Source organism: Protobothrops mucrosquamatus, unplaced genomic scaffold, assembly GCF_001527695.2.
Source record: "Protobothrops mucrosquamatus isolate PMUCROS unplaced genomic scaffold, P.Mucros_1.0 scaffold1911, whole genome shotgun sequence".
Classification (NCBI taxonomy): Eukaryota; Metazoa; Chordata; class Lepidosauria; order Squamata; family Viperidae; genus Protobothrops; species Protobothrops mucrosquamatus.
The window spans coordinates 165,307-185,502 of record NW_015388035.1 but is presented as its reverse complement, the minus strand read 5'-3'; the positions used below and the strand labels follow the sequence as shown (position 1 = coordinate 185,502).

Genomic DNA, 20,196 nt, shown 5'->3' with positions numbered 1-20,196 from the left:
TTGAACAGAATATCCCTGCAGAGTTTTATGGTGCATGATGTGGGAACTATGACAACAGCATTATTACACTTTATAACAAATGAAACAAGAGCTTCATTTCGTACGAATCTTGACTCATCGGCCGAAGAAAATAATAACCAGGAGCGGTTGAGTCAGATGTATTAAACCTCGAGACAAGCCAAGAGGGAAGAACATGGGTGGGACAACCATGACCTGCATGATTGAGAATCTCCATAGACTTTCAATCAGAACATCCTATAAAACACAATTTTTTTTTTAATCATCTCTTGTCTATTAGTAGGCTTTTGAGCTTCACCAAAATCTTTGATAAAGCAGATGAAATTTGGCCCTTCAAATAAACAAGCATTGCAACACAGGTGATCCCCTACAAAGAAAAGCCACTGGCTTTTAAATTCATGAACCGCACCAGTCAGATGAGCAATAAATAAATTCCTTTAGGCAACGAACTATCGATTAAGGCATTCCCAATTACGGTATAAAATAAGGATTTTTCAGTGAATTCTCTACGGCGTTAGACCTGAGAGCAAGAACATGTCTATTTTTAGCAATGTGCTACAAACAGAAAAGAATGCCAGTGAATCAAGGCAGGAAAACCTCTCTTAATAAATCTGGCCCAAAAGGGAAAATTTATTTAGAGCTGCGGCTTTGTGGACTAGAATGCTAAAGAGCAAATTATTTTCTCCTTTTTTTCTCCTCTCCACAATGGGTGCGCAGGAAAACAAAAGGCCTCAAGAATTTACACATGGAGCATTTGTCACTTAGTTGAAACTTTATATAGCCTTGCAATCTGGACTGATTTTTTTCTGCCAAACTTTTAAGTATCCGTCTCAAAGAAAAATGAGTCGGTCAAGAGGTTGTTTAGAAAACTGTTTCCATGGTCCCCCTGAATAAGCAAAATGTTAACTCGGATGAACCGAAGTGGAATAATTCAATTGCTTGCTCATGCATGGAATAATGAAAAGAATTTTGAAAGGAAGGACATTCTCTTGGTGGCCAAAAAAACCCCTAGTCTCGAATTTTCCCCGCTGCCTTCTAGTTGAGGAACGATTGGGTACAAAACTGAATTCAAAAGAAAAGCTGCCTGGCAACGTATTTCCAAAAAGATTATTTTCCCGAGTTGATGATAACAGTTGTCAAAATCGGAAAGCAAAGCTTTCAATTATTATTAAATACTGTCGATTTTTAGAATCGGGCACGGTCTTGTTTTAGGGCTATTACAGCATGGATGTAATTTATGTCCAACAGATGAACTGTTTTCATAGTTTTATGCCGGTTTCTTAACAGTCAACAGTGCAAAAACCACCACCTCAACACGTGACCGCCAGTTACATTGCAATGAACTAAATACATCACCCTGCCAACAAAAGTGCTGTTCCCATTCATTTTGCCTGACTTTGGATGTGCTTGCAAATCTAGACAGCATGCTAAAAAGCAGAGACATCACCCTGCTGACAAAAGTGTGTATAGTCAAGGCCATGGTTTTCCCAGTTGCAATGTATGGATGTGAAAGTTGGACCATAAGAAAGGCTGAGCGCCAAAGAATGGAGGCCTTTGAACTATGGTGCTGGAGAAGACTCCTGCGAGTCCCTTGGACTGCAAGGCGATCAAACCGGTCGGTCCTAGAGGAGATCAACCCCGACTGCTCTTTAGAAGGCCAGATCCTGGAGTTGAAACTCAAGTACTTTGGCCACCTAATGAGAAGGAAGGACTCACTGGAGAAGAGCCTGATGCTGGGAAAGATTGAGGGCAAGAGAAGAAGGGGATGAAGAGAATGAGGTGGCTGGATGGAGTCACTAAAGCAGGAGGCGTGAGCTTAAATGGACTCCAGAAGATGGTAGAGGACAGGAAGGCCTGGAGGAACGTTGTCCATGGGGTCGCGATGGGTCAGACACGACTTCACAACTAACAACAAGTACAGATTTCTGCGGACAGAACTAGACTGGTTTTATCTAAGTCTAACATTATTTAATCTCAAGTGGCAACAAATGCCAAAGCTTGGGGCATCGATCTTGGCAAACGTACCCAGATCTCCTCCATGTGCATCTCTATTAATTTACGGCTCCAATACACAGAGAACTAGCAGGCAAGGGAAGAGAAGCCAGTGGGGACTTTGAATGTGAGTTGATAAGATTGTGTTAACTCTATGAGGACCTTGGAGGTCTTCTAGTCCAGCCCTCTGCTCAAGCAGGAGATCCTATACCATTTCAGACAAGTGGCTGTCCAATCTCTTCTTAAAAATCTCCAGTGGTGAATCAACCACATCTGGAGGCAAGCTGTTCCACTGGTTAATGGTCTTCACTGTCAGGAAGATTCTCCTTAATTCCAGGTTGCTTCTCTCTCTGATTAGTTTCCATCCATTGTTTTTTTTCTTGCCTTCTGGTGTTTTGGAAAATAAGTTGACCCCCTCTTCTTTGTGGCAGCCCCTCAAACACTGGAATACTGCTATCATGTCCCCCCTAGTCCTTCTTTTCTCCAGACTGGCCATACCCAATTCCTGCAACCATTCTTCATATGTTTTTGTCTCCAGGCCTTTGATCATCTCAGTTGCTCTTCTCTGCACTTTTCCCAAAATCTCAGCATCTTTTTTGTAATGTGTGGTAGAGAAGCTCTCCTATCCCATGTTAGGTGACCCCACTCAATCACCTAGCACATTGCTAGAGAGGACCACAGAGACACAGATGCAGCCACCTGTCATGTTGGAGGAACAGCTTTACGTGGAATTGAGAATTGAAACTAGCTGGACTCCTCATTCTGCAGGCAGAAAGTTAAAGCTGAAGGACAATTCCTACATTACAATTATATTTGGAGAATTTAATTTGCGAAAGAGTCATGCTGGTTTCTGATGATGTTACCTAGTTTGGGTCCTGAAACGTCCTCAAGAAAACAACCGAGTTCGGAGAGTGCCAGGGATCCTTCGTGTTTAAAGCAAGAAAGTGTTTCAGAGATAATACATATTTCCAATTAAACTATTTGAGGAAAGACTCTGATTCAACAGTGATGCTTGCAGACCTATAGATCTTATGCTGGCCTTATGCTGCTTGTCCAAAGAACTGCAGACCTGTTCCAGGTCTATGTTAGGTTGTACGCAACTTGAAGAACATGTCATAAGGCCACTGTGCCATAAGTGAAGCTTGCGCTTTTGTTCAGGACTTATGTCATACCTCTGTCGGAGCCTGAATCTGTGGAGGAAAATGAGCTGGAATGGGACCCTATGGAGGTCGAGGGAGAGGTGTCTGTGGCTTCAGAGGAATGTGGGGAAGAGCAGGCCGAGGCAGGCTAGGACCCTTCAGGATTGGGACAGGAGGAACAGGAGAGACCGAGTTCAGGCGATGAGCAAGGGCCACCCCCACCTGATCCTAGAGCACGGAGAGTGGAGAGAAAGAGGGAACAACGCAGGCAGGCTCAACTACTCGTGAGGAGAGCATCCTGCCCTTCTCCACAGGCACACCTGGGGATTGAGACTTAAGGAGATGCTATGGGGAGAGGCATTTGTCGAAATAAACACTGATTCCTTGGAGTGTTGTGTGTGTGTTGTTGTTGATCTCTTGTTCTGTGACTTCTGCTTGGAAACCCGGACACTCTGACCCTTGGACTGGCTGACAAAGTTGCTTGGGTGTTTAAAGAACTCGGACTGTATTTTGGCTTCCCCACTGAAACTGCTCAGGCAAGCGTGTATTCACACAGACTCTGTTAGGTTTATGATGTATGCGTCATTCCTTGTTATCTCTGTGGCCTTGAGTAAATTCCTCTCCTAATCAGAGTGTATGTGAAACTACTTGCAGCCAGAGGCGGCTGAAGGTGTGTGTGTCTTCCTATGTTTGGAGGCTTGCCAGAAACGTGGGAGCATTTGGGGAAAATTTGAAGCAATGAAAAGGCGGTTTGAATTGCCAGCTGACTGCATTGCCTCTGTGCTGTACCCTGGGTCATCACAACTTACGTAGTGTCCTATGGTATTAGCGTAGGTGTCGGCAATCCACGACATCTCCCGTTCACCGGTGCTCATGTCAGGCGCAGGCACATCCACACCGGGCCCTGTTTGGCACAATCAGGAACAAAGAGGGGACGCACCATTAAACACAGACCGTTCCGTGCATGGAAACCAGAAGACTCAGCTGTGGTATTGCTTACGGTTAGGCTGCACAGCCATTAGAAGTAATATTGTCCTTATTAATGGATGCAATGATTATGGTCTAAATCAGGGGTGTCAAACTCAATTTCATTGAGGGCCGCATCAGCATTGCGGTTGCCCTCGGAGTGTGTGTGGCCAGGGTGGGTGTGGCCTACTGGGTGAGCATGGCCAGCTCTACATCGTTCACGTCAAGGGTGCCTGTGGGGGCCTGGGCAGGAGTGGGACAGATCTGAGGGTCTCTGGCAGAAGGGGGTGGGACCGGGGCAAGCGCCAAGGCATGGTCCATTTCTTCATTCCTCACAAAGGGTGACACCTCCCCAGCATGCACCCAGGGGGAGGGGCCGACACGGCAGGGGCCGGTTCCTCGGTGTTTCGACGGCCTTGTGGAGCTAAGACTGAATGCATTTCAGCATAGATGGCCACCACAAAATTGTACATTGGCTCCCAGCCGGCCTGGGCCAGGGCCAAGGTAGCGGGGGCCGTTCCCTCACTGTTTCCAGGATGGCTTCACGGGCCACATGAAACCACTTCACAGGCCGCATCCGGCCCCTGGGCCTTGTGTTTGACATGTCTGGTCTAAATGGAGGGAAATGTCCCCATTCCATTAGAAGACAAAAAGAAGTAGACTATCCCTAACTTCTAGAAAAAAAAGAAATCTGTACCTTAAAGTTTTTTTTTTTTTAAAAAAAGAACATACTGACTTGTATCCCAAGCTACCAGAGGATATATATAAATGGAACGTTTTTCTTCTTTCCCCAGCTGTTCGTCCTGCTCTATCGTATCTTGTAAAGGAATGGCCCCTGGCTTCCAAAAGGGGTTCAGGGTCCACAGATAGTTGCGGGTGGAAAGAAGGGAAGGGAAATTTATTCCTATGACTTGGATGCTGGAGAGATTATTAAAGAACGAACGGCATGTTTACAGCAAAAAAAGGGAACAGGATAAAATTGGGCGTTTCTCCAACCAGCCCAGAGCTCAACTCGAAAGCGAACAAACAAGTCAAATTGCTCTTTTGATTTGACAGCTTAACAAGCCAAGTGAGAGCTGATCTCTTTAATATGATTTTGTAGGTAGGCTTGATGGGGAGTGTTGAAGACAGAGGTGTGACAATGCATCAATCTGGAAGAATTCTGTTCCCAGATGAGTGAATTCTGAACATCCCTGGAGCCAAATGCATCAAGCGTGCAAGCCGGGGCTTTGCTGTAGCTGATTAATTAAAACAAGGCAACAAAAACACTCTTGTCCTTCCGAGTGTATTCACAACATGAAGTACCACATTCAAGTGCTGCTTTTTTTGGGGGGGGGGCACAGTTGGAGAGTACCGCTGAATGATCCCTCTCGCCCAAATCCATACAGATATTCCGGTCTTACGTACCGATAAAGCCTTTCTTTGCGAGTTCTATGGTAAACCGTCTTGTGATTTTTTCCAATTCATTATCCTACAACAAAGGAGACAGTTAGTATCCAGGAGGTGGGTAAGCAACGCCTAAGGTCAACCCTCATGATTTTAACAAAGGTTTAGCCAATAGTTCCTACACCTAGGCCAGGGGTAGGCAACCTTGGCTCTTTTATGACGCATGGACTTCAACTCCCAGAATTCCTGAGCCAGCCGTGCTGAGGGGAAAGGGAGAGGTTTCCAAGCTGAGCCATGCTGGCTCAGGAATTCTGGGAGTTGAAGTCCATGAGTCATGAAGGGGCCATAGTTCCCCCACGCTGGCTGAGGAATTCTGGGAGTTGAAGTCCACGAGGCATAAAAGAGCCAAGGTTGCCTACCCCTAAACTAGGCCATCTACTAGTCCAGGTTTAGCCACCCTGCAATAAGAAGGGAGGTACCAGCCCAACCCAACGTTTTGGATTTTATGTGAACTGGGGAAGTAACTGCTGCTATTAATCTTCCCGACCTCTGAACTCAAAAAATGCCGGGATAAGAGAAGGGAGCTATTCTACAACTGGGCAGCTGTGAGGTCAGGAAAAATACTCTGCCTCTTGGAGGCAGAAGGGACCGCAGGAAAATGTGTTTATTGTGCTGTAAAATTCCCTCTCTCTTCAAGTAAATAAAAGTTTTTGCTCAGGTGTTTGTTTAAACTGGTGCTACAGCGTCCCGGCAGAGTTTAATAGGACAGTGGTTGAAATGCAGTATTGCAGGCTAACTCTGCCCACTGCCAGGAGTTCGATTCTCACTGGCTCCAGGTTGACTCAGTCTTCCATCCTTTTGAGGTTAGTAAAATGAGGACCCAGATTGTTGGGGGGTGATATGCCGGCTCTTTACAACCCAAGGGTTGTAAACCAGGGTGAAGCGGTTTATAAGTCTGCTATTGCTAATTCAGCATTTTTATGCTGTTTCAGATTTGTAACTTTTCTTTAGATCTCCGTGGTCTCATGGTTAACTTATAACAATGACTTTTAATGACGTCAACTGTCACTTTAGGATTGCTGGAAACACAACATAAATAAAACTAAGGGTTACAATATTCTAATGCAATGATTCTGACCCACCCTTTATCTTGAAACCTTCCGATTGGAATAAATCCTTTTTATTTCATTCCACTCGTCCTACGTGTTTGTCACTGCACAGCACATGCCTCCAGAACGTAAGTTGGCTTGCAAAGTGGTCTCTAGTTTACATTCTAACTTGTGTAGAATGAGAGCACGCCAGGCAAATGGCTCTTTTACTGGCATATTGGCCCAAACATGCAACATTGGACCAATACTGCATCCTTCCTCGTATACAGTAGTGGCCAAAATTGTGGAAGCCTTTTGGGAAAAGTGTACAGTAGAAATGCCACCTTTGGTGAAGTTTCCACCCATTTTTCTCCTAATTTCTTTATAACTGTAGCCTTGTTCACTTAATAATACTATTTTACATCGCTTTCTGGGCGACCAGTCAACTCTTTGCACCAGGACTTTAATTTTATTACGTTTTACCAGCTCACTAAATGAAAGAACACAAAAGAACCCAACCAACTGGATAGCGATCACATAACACACTGACAAATGTCCTCCTCTCGGCTTCAGTACAGGACATCAATAACTGAATCTTACTGTGATCTGATTGGCTCATTGGCAAAACAAGATGACACCCGATTGGCTCTCTAAACACTCGTGCTCATTGGCTACAATCGGATGAAGGAAAGCTACCTGAGATCAACCTAAGCAAGTTGTGCTTCCTTTTTCTCGTTATTTGACTATAACTTTTCATAGAATACAGTACAGGTAATTGAACAAACTCTGTTGCATTACATTCTTGATTAAATCATCTTTCCATTGATATATAGTTTTATGGTATTACTCCAAAAAAGTGGTGTTATTAGCCATCAAACCTCAAAAATACACTGTTCCCAAAAGGTTTCCACAATTTTGGCCACTGCTGTACAGGTAATTCTTGACTTACAACCTTTCGTTTAAGTGACTGTCCAAAGTTACACAACAGCTCTGGGAAAAAATGACTTGTGATCCTTTCTCACACTTATCACTGTTGCAGCCTTCCCCATGGTCACTAGATCAAAATTCAGATTTTTGGCAACCGACTCTTATTTATGACGGTTGCAGTGTCCTGGGGCCGTTTGATCCCTTTTTGTGGCCTTCTGACCAAGCAAAGTCAATGAGGAAGCCAGATTCGCTTAATAATTGTGTGACTAACAACTGCAGTGATTCACTAAACAACTGTGGCAAATAAAGTCGTAAAATGGGGCAAAACTCACTTAACAAATGTGTCACTTAGCAGCAGAAATTTTGGGGGTCAATTAAGGTTGTAAGTCAAGGACTACCTATAGGGACATGGGTACAATTCGGCCGCTAACCAACTCATTCTTTTTGTTTCAGATAAAAGGGTGACAGACTCAGTTGACCAAAATAAGGACAGGTAGCACTCATAGGGTCATCTGGCAGCTTTTCCTGTGATCCAGATGTTTATTGCTTATCTGAAAGGGATAGGTATGTATGTATGCATGTATGCAATTAATCTCTCCACGCCAAGAAAATATAGAATTCATTGCATTGTCCTAACTGGTCTAGGTCAGGAAAACAGCAACCTCAGATATCTAAGCCTAAACGTGCCGATTAAAAGCGTATTTTTCTGGAATTGGAACTTACTGTATATAGCCTAGGGTTGATCTTAACACCGGCCTTTGCACCACCAAATGGCACATCTGAAAACAAATGTTCACGCTTAAGTTAAAGAAAAAACAAAACAAAGGACAAGAATGTAAAGATGGTAAAAGATTTATCTTATCGCTAGCTCGGATGCCTTTTCTGCCCTTTTCCACTTCAGGAATTAGTCACAGAGATATCAACACAGAAAATGAAAAATAATAATAAAACAACAACAACAACAACCCATAGACAATGATTTGTTTTAAAATAATTCAGCACGCTCTTCAATATAGTGAAAAGAGGAGATTCACAACGGATTTTTTTTACGAGAATTGTTTACGTATGAAAAACGGGATATTTCTTTTATGTATTGCAGCTTTTAATTAGGTCTGCAAAAACCTCTACCAAGGTTTGATGGTTAGCTGAGGAACTTTCTTTGGATTCAGGCCTTTTTAAGACCAGTGGCACCGCTCTGCTCAGAGATATATATGCTCACTTATTTCTTGTTTTGCTAATTTTGATCGGCTAGGACAGGGAGTTTTAAAAAGCTGGCATTGCATCAGATTTAATCCACTTTTCTCTGCTTCATAAACAGAAAAGGAGCTGCACGCCGAGCCTGGAGGAAGACTAGAAATGTTATCTCTGAAAAGATGCTCTAAAATTGGCAGAGCAGGTATCTCTACTCCAGGGATATCCTGAGTGGTGGCATTCAAAGAGGTGAACAACCGGTTCTCTGCGTGGATGCCGCTTCCGGGAGTCCGTTCTGGGCCTGGGCAACAAAAAATCAGCTACCGGTTCTGTGCGAACCAGCTGAATCCCACCACAGGATATCCTTTATTTTCAGACCCACCAAGAAAACAGGAAACTTAAAATTCCCAGGAAAGCATAGACCTTGCAAGTGAAGCCCACCCACCAAATCTGTGGAGAGGAGACACATCCCTCACAGGCCGTTACTTCAATACCTAAACATCTTTCTGACAAAATTAAAGACCCCTGGCTTTAGAGGGACGTGTGGACCCCGGCGTTCATTTAGAATTACTTACCAACTACTGCACATTTATATGTCATAAGAGAAGCTAATGCTTTCACTTCATCAACACTCACTTCCGTGCTGTAACGAATACCTGTTTAAAAAAAAAACCATGAATGTTAGTGACTGATGCGTTGGGTTACCTGCCAATAAGAAATAAGCCGCGAGCACTAAAAGGAAGACGACTATTAAAAAAGCGATTTACTGGGGAGGCGAAATACAGTGCGATCTATCTTGCCCAATCTCTTGGTGATAGAAAAAAGAAAAGCCATTCTATCAGCTCTCGTAGTTGTTCCACCACAAAATGTGAGTCATTTTGTTCAAGGGTTGAAATCATCATCCTCACATCTGGTTTTAAGCAGGAACCCAACCCAACTGCAGACTCTAGTCCCAACTTCGTTTCCGTAATTCTGTAAATACTTTTTATGGACCTAATATTATTCACCAAGGCTCATTTTTCAACGCTGTATATGCCGCTTTGGGTCTGGAAAACCCAACGGTGAGAAAACCAGCACTAACAGACAGCTATTATTATGCCATATTCAAAGTTAACAAGCAGAATACTGACAGAATAATACACGCCATGGAGTTTAAGGAGGCTATCACTGAATGAAGACATCAAAAAGATCAGTTTCAATGGAAAAAGCTGTCAAATGAAATATAAAACAAAGTTTCAGATCCTGAACCTGAATAGAGAAGAAGAAAATAAGGAAACAACCAAACTAGAAACAAGGAGAAATTTCCTGATGATGAGAACGATCAATCAATGGAATAGCTTGCCTCCAGAAGTTATGGGTGTTCCATCACTGGAGATTTATAAGATGAGATTGGACAGCCATTTGTTTGGAAGGGTATAGGGCAGGGATAGGCAACCTCGGCTCTTTTATGACTCATGGACTTCAACTCCCAGAATTCCTGAGTCAGCTATGCTGGCTCAGGAATTCTGGGAATTGAAGTCCATGAGTCATAAAAGAGCCGAGGTTGCCTACCCCTGGTATAGGGTCTCCTGCTTGAGCCGGACTAGAAGGCCAACAATGTCGCTTTGAACTGTTATTCTATATTCATAAATGATATTAGTGCTTGTTCAGCAAGACTACAACTCTGTATGATTCATAACCGTTAGTGGTTCCTACTGACTGATTTAAAACACATGTTAAGTGAAAAAAAAGTCCACAATATCCTGGATTCAACTGCTAAAATATACAGTAGTGGCCAAAATTGTGGAAACCTTTTGGGAAAAGTGTATTTTTGAGGTTTGATGACTAATAACACCACTTTTTGTTTTTTGGAGTAGTACCATAAAATTATAAATCAATGGAAAAGATAATTTAATCAAGAATGTAATGCAACATAGTTTGTTCAATTATCTGTGCTGTATTCTATGAAACGTTATAGCCAAAGAACCAGAAAAAGGAAGCACAACTTGCTTAGGTTGATCTCAGGTAGCTTTCCTTCATCTGATAGTAGCCAATGAGCATGAGTGTTTAGAGAGCCAATCGGGTGTCATCTTGTTTTGGCCATGAGCCAATCAGATCACAGTAGGAGTCAGTCATTGATGTCCTGTATTGAAGCTGAGAGGAGGACATTGGTCAGTGTGTTATGTGATGGCTATCCAGTTGGTTGGGGTTTTTTGTGTTCTTTCATTGAGTGAGCTTGTAAAACGTAATAAAATTAAAGTCATGGTGCAAAGAGTTGACCGGTTGCCCGGAAAGCGATGTAAAATAGTGTTATGAAGTGAACGAGGCTACAGTTATAAAGACATTAGAAGAAAAATGGGTGGAAACTTAACCAAAGGTGGCATTTCTACGGTAGACTTTTCCCAAAAGGTTTCCACAATTTTGGCCACTACTGTAAAAAGGCAAAGTTTTCCCCTGTCCAGTCACGTCCACCTCAAGGTGTTCATCTCTGTTTCTTAGCCAAGGGGGCCGGCGTAGTCCGAAGACATTTTCGTGGTTATGTGGCCAGCATGATTCTACACTGAGCACACGGCACCCATTACCTCCCCACCAAAGTGCTACCTATTTATCTACTCGCATTTTGCACGGTTTGAACGGCTGGGTGGGAAAGAAGCTGGAGCAAGGAACGGGAGCTCAACCCCGTCATGTGGCGCTCAGGTCTCAAACCCAGACTGTCAACTTCAGCATCTTTAACCACTGAGCCATTGTGCCCCCTTTTGCTAAACTATACAACAGCGTACCAATACAGACGTTGGGTTTCTCTGGTATAAGCCAACTACTGACTCTTATTCTGTGAAACCTGGTCAATAGAGCATTTGCTTTTGTGAAAAAAAGAGATGAATTACTTTTTAATGCCTGCAATGTACAACTTCATTTTGCAACGTCTGCTGTGCGGGAAGCAATCGCTTCCTCATTTCAGCTGTCTGGAAGAACATTAATCTGAGGCAGTCTGCTTCCTGCTCTCTTGTTTAGTGTTACTTAACCCTCCACAATTAAGGAAGGAACAAGTTCGCAGTCGCTCTCATTACGCTCTTATTTTAATAATTGAAACGTACCAAGCTGGAAGCACAAGGCATTTAAACATAGCGCTGCAAATGCTATCAAACCCACTTAAAAGCAAGGGCAAGGCTCCTGAACTCTTGACAACATAATGAAAGTCTCCCGTTAACGAAAAAAAAGAAAGAGAAAATGAATATACTCCATTTGATAGGAACCAAGGGTTATAAATTTTCAGGCTCTTAAGAAATTGTTCTTGAATGTAATGGAGACTTTGATTATGCACAAGAAAAAAAAACAGACATGTTAGAGCAGGGGTGTCAAACTCAATTTCATTAAGGGCCGCATCAGCATTGTGGTTGCCCTCGGGGGGGGGGGTGGCCAGGGTGGGTGCAGCCTACTGGGTGGGCATGGATGGAGTGGGTGTGGCCTACTGGGTGGGTGTGGCCAGCTCTACATCGTTTGCATCAAGGATGCCTGTGGGGGCCTGGGCAGGAGTGGGACGGATCTGAGGGTCTCTGGCAGAAGTGGGTGGGACCAGGGCAGAGCCCATCAAGCCGGATATGTGAAGTAGGTGAGGGCCATTTGCTGGCCACTTCCAGGAGATGGTCCATGTCTTCATTCCTCACAAAGGATGACACCTCCCCAGCATGCACCCAGGGGGCGGGGGCGACACGGCGGGGACTGGTTCCTCGCTGTTTCCAGACGGCCTTGTGGAGCTAAGACTGAATGCATTTCAGCATAGATGGCCACCACAAAATTGTACATTGGCTCCCGGCCGGTCTGGACCAGGGCCAAGGCAGTGGGGGCCGTTCCCTCACTGTTTCCAGGACGGCTTCGCGGGCCACATGAAACCACTTCGCAGGCCGCATCCAGTCCCCGGGCCTTGTGTTTGACATGTCTGTGTTAAAGAATATATTATCGAAATGGTAGAGCCCTTGTATCTGGGAATAAATAGGAACAACTTTGAAAGCAGTTTAAGTACAACTGGGTCTACACTTATGCACATGCATCTTTTTAATCTGGAAAACTGTTTCACAATCACTCACGCCGATGTTACCCATTACAATGGCAAAAAGAAACATCTGCAAGTAAACAAGCAAGCTTGTAGAGCACAAAGGACTCCACAGTTTAACCCTGTGCTAGATTTAGTCTCTTCTATTGCCAAGTGTTTCGTTTCGGAGGCTAAGGTATTTTATTGCAATTGGACTGATCTGCAGAAGTTGTGGACGCTGCTTCATTATTGGAGTTTTTTTAAGAGGAGATTGAACGGCCATTTGTCTTAAAATGGAATAGGGTTTTCCTGCTTCAACAGGAGGTCGGACTAGAAGACCTCCAAGGTCCCTCCCATCTCTGTTATTCTGTTCTGTTCTTTTGTACCTTTTATTTCAAGAGCCATTAGGAATGCAAGGAAAATCGCACCAAGGTTAGCAGTAATGGTGCCCAACCAAGGCTAAGATTCACTTTGTCTAAATGCTTAGAGGCGATGTGCTTTCCTGTTATAAAAGCCTCCTGCTACAAAATGACTCACAGCCATGGGTAAACTTTCCACTGGAACTGGCACAAAATGTTGTTTGTTAAGGATTTTCCTTTCCTCTGGCACACCCGAAAAAGAAAGTTAACTAACTAGGACATCGCAGCCTGCAGAGAACAGATTCGACTCCTTTGTACTTGAAGCAGCAATGAAAAAAAATCACCCAAGAATCCTGTTCCAATTTGTGAGCTTTTAACTTCCTTCTGGAAAAGACAAGACTTATAGCTAAAACTGTACACATACGCGCGATTTAGCAGCTGCTTACAAACCGCAATAATTCAGCTTGTGAATGGTGATACAAAAACACTGTGAAGCCAAGATCTTACCTACCAGTATTAATAATAAATCCAATTCGGTAATAAAGTAGCTAAGCCCATGTCCCTTAAATAAAGCTTACAGGATGGGATATTTTCACATTTTATAGCAAAGAACGGAGCCATCTGCAGGGGATCAGCTATCCCATAAACCACAGGCTTCCTGAAAAATCCTTACTGCTCTTCCAGAAAAACACCAACATAATGTGCTTTGTTGCCAAATGCCTAGATATTTTTAAATGGGGCTGTTCCTGGAAGATAAGACACCCCAGATCCTTGAGTCAAGTTTGGGGTGGTCAAAGGGAAATCACGAAACAGAACCAAAAGGGACGCCATCGTGCATTACGGAGACTCCCTTTGGGTTTAAGGTTTAACAAAACAGCTTTGGACATTTTAATTTTTTTTAGCAACAACACGGTAATTGGGAAGCAAGCACTAGTTCAGCTACTTACGCACTACTCGAGGAAAGGACAGTCAACATTAAGAAGCTAATAGGGATTTTAAAAATGAAGGATGCTTGCAAATCACAGAGATGACCGAGAACAACCATTATAATCGGGCTTGAGGCTCTACTAGTTGATCCAAGAGGTAGAAAGACAAAGAAAATGTCAACAGGACTATTTATTCAATAGGACTGCTTCTACAGGAACAATGGCTTCCTTTTAAGATTGTGTATCTCTGTTAAGAGTTTGGATAAAGCAGAGATTAACATATGACACTCCATTACTAGAAGGTCATTCCTGTTTCCTGTACTTTGTTAGGACACTTTTAGTTCTCTGGACAGCTGTCTATATGATGAATAGAAGCAGCTGGAGTTTCTCCTAAAGCACCACCTCTAAGCATACGATCATACAGGCAAACTAACACCAGGGTACTGTTTACTGTATTATGATTGATTGTGAATTGTTTGCATAGTTTTCCTTATGAGATAAAAAAAATCTAAATCCCAGCAAATAAGTCCCAAACCCACGCACCTTATAAAATTAGGATTAAGTATTTTTAATTCATGCGTGAGGTTGCTACTGTTTCTTTCCATTACTGAAAATGTGTTTCTTAGATTTTAAGAAATGTTTAGGAAGTGAAACTGTTTTGATTAGTTAATTTAATGGCATATTTAAAGATGCTCTTGAAGTCATAATGTACAGAGTTTAGGTAACCACAGCCGTTTAAAAATGAAATCTAAAACTGAAATCCACAAATTCAGCTAAGCATAGCAAGATATATATCTAGCTAGTCCAACTTGACTTGGAATCCAGATTGAAAATATTTATCAGGTGATGAATCAGCTCTGAGCAGTGTTTCTAAAACCACTGCAAAAAAAATATATGGAGAAATCTTGGGATTTTTAGCAAATATATCTGCTCTGAAACAGCAAGGAGACACTGACAATTATCCTTCTGCCACTATGACACAATATATACATTGCTATGTTGCAAAGGTCTTCTTTGAGAACAAGGGTTCTCAAATAAAACCTTTTTCAATACAACAATGTCTATATTTTATTGTATTTATTACAAAATTTATTTCCACCCATCTCGTTTCAAAGCGACTCTGGCTGGCTTACATCATCAAAACATTAAAATCATCATACAAATATGATGATAAATATGCCAAATAAAATCACAATACAATACAAACAAGATAAAACCATTGATACATAGGAGAATGCAGATGTTACAAAGGGCAAATAGCACTTTACTTTTTGTCCTATATTTACACTTTGAATACTTGTTCTTGCTTCTTGCTAAATGTAAACATGCCATGCCAGTTTTTATTTACCGCGACTGTAATGGTTTAAAGGACGAGTATCTGAATTCTCAAAAAATTAGGGCATAAGTTATTATCAATGGAAATAGATTCCTGCTTCTTGAAGTAATTTACAAGACATTTTTTTTCCCAAAGTCAGAAAGTATGGTAGTCAAGAAGTCTTGACTGGAAACCTCAACTATGTTCAAGGTTTTTCAACACCACAATATGTACCGCTTCTAAAGACAGGGATGATGTGTGTGTGTGTACCAGCAATTCAAATGAGTTCAATACCCCAATGGAATTATTTAAAAGGACCGCCGTAGATTCAGGCTTTAAACTTTATTACAGGTGATCAATCTTTAAGATACAATAATTTTTCTTTTATATTTTACCTGCCAAGGAATAATTCAGCAATACCCCCCAAAATTGTGCCAAAACCCAAAGCGTGAGAGATTGTCATATTAGACATACTAGACGGGTCTCACTATCTTAAAACTCTTGGACTATGCCAGAAACTGTTAGTGTTTCTTCTGTTACTTACACAGTATGTAAAAAAGCGACAATGTGTAAGTTGGTGTGAAGTTTTAGCGTTACAGAGAAGGAAGACTACCTTATCCTAATTTGCAATTATCAACATGCCTTATTAAAAAGGCAAACATAAAGCAGTTAACAAATTAAATACAGAAAAAAGGGAGGGTGTTAAGGAAAGGAAAAGGAAATTGGAGCAAATCCACAAAAAGCAAGTGGGTGTAGGAGATGACCAGGCTGAGCCTGAAGGAGGGGTCAAATGCGTCATCAGTCTCAGAGTCCCTTCACGCCCACAAGAGATCTAAGCCCAGCCTACCTTGAATTCCTTTGACTCTTATCTACCGCCTATTTGTTTTGACAGTTGGTAGTTCAGATACTTGTATAGAGGCTTAAGCTTGCAATAAATCTTTATCCCCATTTGAATTGCCTGGATCTTTTGATTTCCCTGCCACTTGACAGTGGGTCTATTTTTCTCCTGGATTACTTGGGTCTTCCAAACATCTCCACCTAGCGCAAATGCAGCAGCTTTGTTATTGGCAGGGTCCACAGGCATGTCATCCATGCTATGAATCTACTATCTTCCCCAACGTTCCCCTCTTCGTAGAAAACATCCACAAGCAAATAATTCAAACACTCTGAAGCTGCTTTGGCAGCCTTGAGAGTGTTATGGGAGAGTAATGCAGTTCACCACAATAAAATGGAGAATATCTGCAGGGTTCTTGGAAGCTGCTGCTGCTGCTGTTTACCAGCACTGGGGACCTCTCAAAGAAGCCAATCCAACTTACTGGAGCTCCTTCAAGCAAGACTTTTCTGTTTGTTAGAAGGATTTGGAGGTCAATATTAAATGGATTTTGGTTTCCTACATAGGTTGGGGAAAAAATATTATGGTTCTTAGAGAATGACACTGGGACACAGAACTTTGTCAGCAACTTTGGAGAAGTTGTATTACGTGGCAGTAGTTATTTCAAGATTATTGTTACCACAGAGCACACACAGAAACCAATCTGGAGGGAAGAAACTACAAGGAAATATTGCCTTTGTCTTGGGTGATTCTGAAGTTATCTTCACTCTATGTAGACATAAAAGAACAAAATGTCCGCATCAAAGCAATTATTTTATTCAGCATCCTTCAGTAGCCACAATGGAATTTTTAAACCTTGTATCGAAACTAATCTGGACAGGCTGAAGTGGGACCACCCATATTTGAAGAGTTCCAAGACAGACTCCATTTCTCAGCCAGATAAACTTCACCTCTGAAACCTCCAACAAAGAGTTTTCAGCATTTCTTTTGTAAAATTCATGATCAAATAAAATATATATTTCGGCATGCTGAGATAAAACCCTTGAGTTGTTCTCTAAAGATCAAGCCACTGAACAAAAACATAGCATCCAAAAGACAATTTCCAGCCATTAACTGGACTTTGGGCAACCTAGCCTGTTTCAAACCTATGGAATGGTAGGTTCCCGCAAACTCCACAAAAAACTTTTATTTTTCTCATGCAACTCAAGCAAGAATGGACTACGGACTGTCAGGAAATTGTCAGAACTTGCAGAAAGCTTGTTTATCATACAGGGGACTAAAAGCAGGGAAGAAAGGGGAGGAACCTATCTGCTCCAGAAGACAAGTATGTCTCCATTATATAAAAATGCACCTTTCTAACCTTTGGTGCAGGTTTTCTTATCTAAAGAATCAGGTAACACTCTGGAAATGATGTTTTGTAAGTCTTACCATTCTTGTGCTTAACCAACCATCATTCTGGCCATTGTGCTTAACCAATCACCAACTGCCGGATACACTACATGAACAAGTCAATGACTACACAAAAAAAGGTAAATGAACTTTCCAATTCATTTTAACTGCAACGTTCCCAGCAAATCTAGCGCTCCAGATACCAGATTAGGATCCGGGACAAACTCTCGGCCACACAAACCCAGGGTGTGACTGTGCCCCTTCACTCTTTCTCGCTGCAAACTTACAGAGCTGTTTCGGAGAAGAAGTGGAGGAAGATAAGATACACCTTTGAGCTCTTACAGAAAACCTGGGATGCAGGTCTAACAAACATGGATAGGATGAATCTTACACAGTATCCAGAGATGTTTTCTGTAGCCTGCAGGGGTGAATGCTGCCCCAACATTCAGCTTACTTTTGCCTCCTTTAAGGGTGGGGCGCTTCAAAACAAAAAGCAGTACTAGAATGCCGGGGGATCCACATAGCATCAAAGGCAATCTTGTTGCTACTGTGTCGGCCTTTTTGTTTACTGTGTAGTCACACAATAAACAGCCAAATTACCAAAGAAGCCATTCTGTTTCAAGTATTAAGGCTTTAATTTCCCCTCTTGCCCCAGGATATATCCTGGCATGAAGCAAGTAAGGGGAAATTGCTATAAGGTTCTTCAATTGCCTGGTTCATTCTTACAGCGACTTCCATATATACTTAAGGCTCATGATCTCCTGTTTTTCGCTTAAGTCTTTAAAAAGGTTAACCAGGATACTGCAAGCAGGGATCCTAGGAAATGCATCTGTGCAAGAACCAGGAAAAGGAAGACCGGTCTCTGCGAAGCAAATTGGCACTTCCTTCTTGAAAAACCACAAAAACAAACTTGAAAAGTTTTTCTTTATATAAGTAAGCCAGCAAAGTCGTAAATGCAGATAGGACACGAATTACTCCCACGGTCTCCCACAGACTCCTACCAATTTTCTCATAACTGAAAAATGCACGTAGTAAGTAACATAATCCCTGCACTATTCTGCAAGAGAATAAAAAAAAGTTTATTAGGAGGCCACGCTAAGCAAAGGTTGCAAGGAGTCTTGCCACGTATACGGGGCTTGTTAATTATTTCGGCAGGGCCAACTTTGGGAAGAGATTTTTTTTTTTCCCATTTGTAATCAGCAGTTAACACTGGTGCAACGTAATCACACCATCCACACATCTGGGCAAGCCTGGAAAAGGGAGATAGATGGTCAGAGTGGGAAGGTAAAGAAAAAGAATACCATCTTTGCATTAAAATAAAAATAGCCAGTTTCACCTTAAAGATTCATCAAGGGGAGGGCAGATTCCTAAAGGGAGAAGTCACTTCCGGCAGGCCTTTCACACACACAAACACACACACTGCAGCAAAATAACAATGGAGAACGCTTTATTATTTATATCCTATATTATATTTGGACAATATATTTGCATTTTCAGGGCTGTTGGCAACCTTAGCAAAAAACCGCTCTGCAAGAGACTCGTGCAGTTGTTAGGCGGGATCAATGCAGTCCATTGAACCCCCCCGAGCAAAACCACGACACACACACACACAAAAAAAACCACACAACCCCCGCTTGTGCATTGTGCTATGCAACCTTTTCTGGCGTGCAACACAAAACGATCACGAAGAGCCGAAGAAGCAGCACCCCAGAGAGAGAAAGAGAGAGGGGGGGAATGGTGGAAATTCCTCGGCACGTCTGAAAACCCGTCCCCGTGTTTGAATTCAGAGGAGCAGCGCCAACGCCAAGACACGCGTCTGGGAGGCCGTGCAATTGGAGGCAGCCCCTGGGGAGGCAAGCGGGCCAAGGGACGTTGCGCGGGGAGGGGGCGTGGCCTCCCCAGACGCGTGTCGGCGGCGGCGGCGAGGGCGCACGTGTGAAGGCGGCGGCGGCGGCGCCTCTCACCTCCCTTGCAGGGCGTGCGGTGCTGGCTGTGCTGGGCGCGGTAGCCCTCCACCACCTCCCACTCGCCGTTGTCGCGCTTGATGGGGAAGGAGACGCTGAGCACGTGGTTGCAGGGCTTGATGATGCGCAGGATGCCGCGGACGCGGTGCCGCTTCTCCTCGGCGCTCTCGCGGGTGCGCAGCCCGGACACCAGCTGGTCCTCCACGATGCCGGCGCCGCGGTCGAAGAAGCCCTCCACCATGCGGAAGAAGTTCGGGTCGTCCTCGGAGGCCTCCTCGCGGACCACCGCCTGGCTGTAGCGACGCCGGGACTCCCCGGGAGGCACCAGCAGCGAGGCCGAGGCCGCGCAGGGCTCCACCGCGGCGGCGGCAGGGCAGGCCGAGGCCGCGGCGGCGCGGGCGGGCGCCAGCAGCTCTCCCAGGCGGCGGTACATGATGGCGGCGCTCCTGAGGCGGCGACGGGGACGCCCGTCCCGGCAGCCGCCGCTGCCTTTAAAGGGGCCCGCAGGGGCGGGCGGGAGCGCGCCCCCGCCCCGCCGGCCTCTGCGCACGCGCCGAGCGCGCCGGCGCCACGGCAACGCGCCGGAAAGGGCCCGCCCCGCCGNCTCGCCGTTGGCCCGCCGCTCGCCCCGCCCACCCTTCCCCGCGGCTGGGAATCAGGCCGGCTAAGATGGCGGCGCCGGTGGCGGGTGAGTG

General features: G+C 43.9%; 1 protein-coding gene across 1 annotated transcript in view; it reads right to left on the bottom strand.

Annotated features, from left to right (window-relative positions):
• LOC107294335 (glutamate dehydrogenase 1, mitochondrial) overlaps positions 1–19,934 on the bottom strand; it is a 34,219-nt gene extending 14,285 nt beyond the window's left edge. The window contains exons 1-5 of the mRNA XM_015823563.1: positions 19,502–19,934; positions 9,283–9,363; positions 8,240–8,295; positions 5,523–5,586; positions 3,959–4,053 (exon numbers count right to left, since the gene is read on the bottom strand). Coding sequence (XP_015679049.1) covers positions 3,959–4,053; positions 5,523–5,586; positions 8,240–8,295; positions 9,283–9,363; positions 19,502–19,934 — 729 coding nt within the window. The remainder of the gene's footprint in view (positions 1–3,958; positions 4,054–5,522; positions 5,587–8,239; positions 8,296–9,282; positions 9,364–19,501) is intronic.
• Positions 19,935–20,196: the final 262 nt, after the last annotated feature.